At 36.2% G+C, this 6,705-nt stretch overlaps 1 protein-coding gene across 1 annotated transcript in view; it reads left to right on the forward strand.

The window, feature by feature from the left end:
• WDR11 (WD repeat domain 11) overlaps positions 1 to 6,047 on the forward strand; it is a 52,917-nt gene extending 46,870 nt beyond the window's left edge. Inside the window, exon 29 of the mRNA XM_088131783.1 lies at positions 84 to 6,047. Within this exon, the coding sequence (XP_087987909.1) occupies positions 84 to 238 (155 nt within the window). The 3' untranslated portion in view covers positions 239 to 6,047. The remainder of the gene's footprint in view (positions 1 to 83) is intronic.
• The last annotated feature ends 658 nt before the right edge of the window (positions 6,048 to 6,705 follow it).

Consider the following 6,705-nt stretch of genomic DNA (forward strand, 5'->3'; position numbering starts at 1 on the left):
AACACAGTGCCAGCTTGAAGCATTGTCATCCAGAAATCTGATACCTGATTGTTCATTTCTATATTCCTTAACCTGCCTTTCACAAAAATTAATCCATGCAATATTTGCAGATTATGCCAGAAGCCTGAAGTCTCTGGGGTTTAAGCAGGCTGCTGTTTTGTTTGCCACCAAAGCAGGAGTACCAGGCAAAAATCTATTGAGTGAACTTGAACAACTGAAGGAAGGGATCAAAGAATGAGAACTCTTTAGAAGACAGCTAGAAGTTGAGATTTCCCATGGGATGAGTCATCAGTGCAATATTTCTTCAGAAACAGTGAAGGTTTTTTTTAAAAAAATACACATCTTTTATCACAATAGAAATATAACTAAAGAATGTCTTGTATTTTGTTTTAACATTGGTAGAGATACTTTTGGGGTAAACAGTGTTATATTTGTCTTTGACTAAAAACTGTGTCTGTAAAAGCTTTTAGCAACATAAGAAAATGGATATTTATCTTAAAGTATGGTTTAAAATTTGTGAACTAGAGTCAGTCCAACATTTTGCTGCTCCACAAGATTTAACATTGCATCCATGTGTCCCTGAAGTTATGCAAATGATACTGAAAAAACTTTCACACTGCACAAGTCACACAGATATATTCCAGCATGGTTTGAAATTGTTACATCTGGTTTAATCTTCATTGGTTTACAGAAGTGAGTAAATATATTCCTGATCCAAACTATTTATGCATTCAGCATTATAGCTATACTGACGTTTTATTGTGAAATGTGCACGTACAAGAAGATTCTCTTGCCAAAAAGTTAAATGAGTTGCATAAAACTCAGATAGTTTCTCAAATAATCCTGGATACTAATCACAGGTTAGAAATATACATAAAGTTGTTCAAAGGAAACTTGTACATGTCAGTGTAAAGCCATTTTGCAGTCCTCAAACCTGCAAATGCTGTTTTATTCCCAACTGTGATAAAGTTTAAACAAAACACTTGTAGATTTTCTCCATACACCCCAACCTGTGTTTAGTAATAAAAGAACTGTTGTAAACTGGGGAATTAGGGAAAAGCAATTTATGAAATTCCAAAGAGTCAGTTGAACGTGCTTTTCAATAATAATGTAGAAAAAGACCTATCTAGTTCATCCTGTTTCTCCCAGTGGCCAGCCCAAATCCTGAGGGTCATACATTCTCCAGTCGTGTTATTTAGAAGCATGCTGCTTCTGCCTCTGGATTTAGATGATAGCATCACAAAAAGTGACTGCTGATCATCTAATCTTCCATGAATTTGTTTTATCTCGTTTAAAGCTATCTAAATGGTGGCCATAATGAACATGCAACCAGATGAAGATGGTTTTGGCTTAGCTCCATCTAGTTTTACTCTAACAGCTGCTTAACAGATCTTTCTGTTTTAACTTTTTAACACCAGACTTATGTATTAGTTCTTTTCTGTGTGTATCATTGCATTATGTGTGTTTAATCGCATACTTCAGAGATAAATTCTAATTACAAACTGCCCCTTTTTGGTTGCTGAGGTTATCAAAGCCTTCTAATTTCACTGTGTTGGATTATTATCCCATAAAATGTATTGGTAGAATAAATCTAAATATCAGAATATACTCAGTCTTTGGAGCAGAGAGAGATTAACGTAGCTGTATTCATCCTGATGGTAAGCAGGATAAGCCATTCTATAAGAGCATCACTTGAATCTATGATGATAGCAGAGGAGGAGTGAACCAACATAATAAGGCTTTAATAAATTCTGTTTCCAAGCAAGCTGAAATAAACATTTACTTCTATGATTGCATATTAATAGGGAATACATGATAACAATATTCAGCTGAATGTGCTTGTTTTCAGGCTTTTTTTGCATTCCATATTTTTAAAATTTCACCATGATTTGCATAAGAGCTGGAGTTCTGCATCCTCACATCTGACAATAGGCAGCTTTGTTAACTAGAAAAACCAATCAGTGCATAATGTGCTATTGAAGTATTGTGAAACAAATTTTTTACTGGGATCACAACAATTACAATTATACTGCTTAATAGTAGTGCATTTGGAGCAGTGAAGGAACAATGAAAATGGGGGGGGGGAGTCCAGTAACTCATACAAGTTTTCAGAGAGAAACACTTTTATACCTGGATCTGCAAATACTTTTCTGTAAACCAGGTAATCAGTTCTGGGTGTAATGTAAATGCATAGGACTGAGAATTCATTGTAACACTTTTGAAAATCTCATATCTCTCTATATCATACAAAGCAATTCACAGATTAGTATTTAATTCTGATTTCAAAAGCACTAGGGTTTAAGGCTGAAAATATTTTAATCTTGATTTGTACATTATTTGAATCATAGGAGACTTTTTACTGTTTTGGGGCTCTTCGATAACAAGATAGTTTGAATGGGTTAGTAAGTGATAGTATGTAAAGAGCATGATTGAATTAAAATAGCTGTAGTAATCACATGAGACTAAATAGATTCATCTAAAGCATGGCTGAAAATAACTATTCAGAGGTTATTGGTGGTATCTGGGACCATTTATATAGTATTTCCAGTGCAGTGATCCAGGGAAATCCAGCATAAAAGCATTCTTTTCAGTTTGCAAGACTTAATTTATTATTTTCTAGCAACACTGGCTAGGGAATATTAGAAGTCAGAATGGGCATTATTCTAGTGGAAACAGTTGATCCATGGTTACTGTAATCGGAACGTCTATGTGATGTAATGCTGCCATTACAGCATTTTTAATCATGCTAAAAATATGGATAATTGCATGGAAGTACTCATATTTCCTTGTAGTTAGAACCTAACTAGACAACTGAGGGATATTAACCCACATTTTCCTGACAACAGCTTGTAAAAATGTATATGTTGTTATTATGTAATGACAGTAGTGTTGCCCTGCCTGCCCCCTATAAGCTACAAACAATGAATTGGTATGGGAGCCTCGTTACCAGTTCTGAATATTACATCACAGCTGTTTCTATGAGACTTGCTAGGAGGGCAAAAATTATTTGCAGACAAACTCTGCCTATAATGTAAATTAGGCATTTAGTAATAAGCATATAATTAAATATTTGAATGAATGCTTTGCTTCAGTGAATGTTCAAATAAGGCAACCTCTTGGACCTTCATGAAACAACATAGCCGCTTCTTTTCTAAAACTGATCATTTTGCATTACTTTCCTTTGTGGACCCTCTCAGCCTTCTGCAAGCTTGCAATGTCTTCCAGGCTGGACAGCTTCATTAAATATTATGGGTAGTGCTCTAGTACACACCAAAGCAGCCTAGCTGGAGCCTCCCTAGTGTGCACCAAAGCTCTTCCAGGATGGACAGAGCCAGAATATTCTGAATTCCACCACATACAGTTGCCCGACCTTGAAGCATTTTGCCCAGCTCCGGGGGACTGTTTATTTCGATGAAGAAAATTACGCTTGTCAGTGCAAGTCTAAATGGCTTTGCGTAGGCCTAATTGAGGAAATACATAATAGAACTAGCTTTTTGTTGAAAAGAAGTATACGTAAAATAAAAGTAAGTAACATTCTTAGCCATATTCTGAGTACTATTTGTTTTACTGTGAAGTGAAGCTACCATTACAGCATTTTTCATCAGACGTTATAATTGTCATTCTAAAAATCTATGAGATGACATTAGGCATTTTTAATTTGTACTGTGATTTTTAAGACAAGTGCAGGATACTCAGAAGTCACTCCAACTGGATATAATGAATTTATTTCCAATTATAAGTGTGTAGGAATGCAGCCTTATAGCATTGTTTATATATTTTGTATAACTTGGAAATTATTTCCATCAAAATCTTGTACAAAGATGTACAAATCTTATTAAATGTTTTTGTTATGTTGCAAAATAGTAATTAAAATCAATTTTTAAAATGATTATGCTATCTTCCTCTGATACTGACTTACCATAAAAAGAGCATATCTAACTTGATTTAATTTATTCAACCACTGCCCAATGCAAAAGAACTCTGGGTGGCTCACAATGTACCAAAATAAAATAAAATATGACAAACCAAAATCCCCCAAAAACCAAATAACTAAGAGGCAGATAATGAAAAGGAAAAGAAAAGAAAAGTCCAGTGGTCATGACTCAACCTCCAGACAATTCCACCTGGATGACTTAGAATCTTCATCAATGAACAAGATGGTGACTCTGACCAACAACAAAAGTCACAAGGGTCTCCAGCCACCCTAGCCCAGGGCCTGGGGAAAGAGCCAGTTCTTTAAGGCCCTCCGGGGTCAATTCATTCCAGAGGACAGATGTCATGCCTCCTGGGTCCCAAAAGATGATACTGTTTATTTGGAGGGAACTAAAGCCCACTAACCCTGTCAGTTCGTATTGCCTGGGTAGACACCACAGGAGACAATCCCTCAAATAACAGCACCCTATGCCATGTAGGGCTTTTATAGGTCATAACCAGTACCTTGAATCACACCTGGAAGTTGTTCTTATAGTGGCCAGAACTCCACTCACGTTCTTCAGCAACTGATATTCAAAGGCATATTGCCTCTCAAACTAAAGGTCATATAAAACCACTGTGGCCAACAGCAGCCTTATCCTTATATGAACTTATATAATTCCCTTCCGAAGTTATTTAAGATGATGGATATTATAATATCAAGTTAACTAGCTCTATAGCTAACCTATATGCTATATGAATAAGCATTTCTTTTTATATTGTTAGGATGTCACATGCATTTTCTCTAAAATATCTTTATATATTGCCAGCACCTCACTGTTAATCCAAAATAAAAAAGCCCAACTAGTGTAAGTCTTGCTCAAAGGGAATTGTTCCATCCCCTTAATTGTCTTTTTCTGCAGTTTTTCCAGGTTTACAGTATTCTTTTTAACATACTGTTAATGTTATCATCTTAAATGTGGTTACCAATGTCAAATTAAGTATAATGTAATAGTGGAATCTGAACTAATTATAGAATGATACTTATGGAATAATTCACAAAGCTGAGGAACGTACACCATGGTGATCATAGCTGATCATGAATTTCTGGCTACTGCAGAGTTGTAATATAACAAATATGAAAAATGGTCACAATATTGAAAAGAGTTTACTTTGAGGAAGTCAAACGGGTTTGAGGAGTAGGATTCAAGGCCTAGAACAGGAGTGGAGAATCAGCAGTTCTCCAGCTGTTGCTGAGCTTCAATTCCCTTAAATATTTTCACTCAAGGACTTCAGTGATGGGCAGAGGGTTATCTTCATTAATACTTGCTTAGTCCTTTAAAAACATACTAAGCATAACATTTTCTAAATAAACTGTAAAGCCAGTATGTTTGCATTGTTTTTTTACAATTTATCTTTTTTGAATTACTGTATTTTACAATTCAAATCTTGTATCTATGCTTTAATACAAAGCAGGAATTTCAATAAATGATAAACAAATTGTAATTTAAAAAAATATATATTCAAAACTTTGGGACTCTGTCCTGCTTGTTTTCTTTTTTCCCCACATATAGACCGAGACACTTTTTTTAGATTTTTTATCCTGCCTTTATTATTTTAATAAATAACTCAAGGTAGTGTGAGAAAAATGAATCTTTGGGTGAAAAAGACAAGTTTTTAGAGGCCTCAGATGAATGGGATCGCCTTAATAAGATTGAAACATAAAGCCATGTGGAAGCATCCTTGAAGCTGATGTGAACCAGGCCGGTTGTAAACTCCTTATCACAAACATTCCCATAGCAACCTGGGCATCTGCCCTGAGGGAGGATGCCTTCTTCCTGGCATTTGGCACCTTGAACTAATTTGTGTCTTCTTCTCTGTGACACTATTGTTTTACTAGCAGTTAGCAGATAACAGAGGGGCAGAGAGTAACTTGAGAACTATTGCTTATTTAGGTATGGCTGCATCATCATATGAATATGTATGTGTATATGTATATGTTCTTTTTCCCTTCCCCTTCTTGTAGAACTGTATAAATATCAGAGCATCCATTTTGCCTGCAGGGGAGTGCCTCCCACTAACTTCTGGTGGGGTCCCCCTCCAGTACGTACTGCTCAATAAACACTGCAGTGAAGCCTTGATTGTTCTGCATTTGTGTCCTGCGTTTTGATCCCACAGTAGCTTCCTTCTGTTTTCCCCACAACAATTCTGTGAGGTGAGTTGGGCTGAGAGAGAGAGCGACTGGCCCAAAGTCACCCAGCTGGCTTTCATGTCTAAGGCGGGACTAGAACTCACAGTCTCCTGCTTTCTAGCCTGGTGCTTTAACCACTAGACCATACTGTCTTTCTTTAGATATCAACAGCTGTCAACAACATCAACAGTTTCCCCACTATAATGGGGGGGGGGGGGGCTGTTAACATTGTTATGATGTTCCAAACTAGTTTTAGTCATGTTGTTGCTTTAGACTTGTTGAGAGTCGGGCGGCATACAAGATTGTTGTTGTTGTAAGCCACTTAGAATTGATTGCAAAGAGTAGGCAGCATCAAAATGATTATAACTAACCAAATAAAACAAGATAAGATCAACTGAAAGTTTCTTTCTTTCTTGCTGTTAGTCATTGTGAACATTGTCAGTGGTGAAGAGAAAGAATCATTTTATGTCCAGGTAAAAAGAACCTGAAAGAAATGGAAAAGACTATGCTAAGTCTTTATGAATAAGAAAAGAAATCGAAAATGTCAAAAGAAATTCAAAAGACTATGGTAGTACAATGGTACTGCTTCTCATCACCCTACC

This window comes from Python bivittatus, unplaced genomic scaffold (assembly GCF_059951505.1).
Source record: "Python bivittatus isolate LINGU-HERP-01145 unplaced genomic scaffold, Pbiv_v1 ctg000980_np1212, whole genome shotgun sequence".
Lineage (NCBI taxonomy): Eukaryota > Metazoa > Chordata > Lepidosauria > Squamata > Pythonidae > Python > Python bivittatus.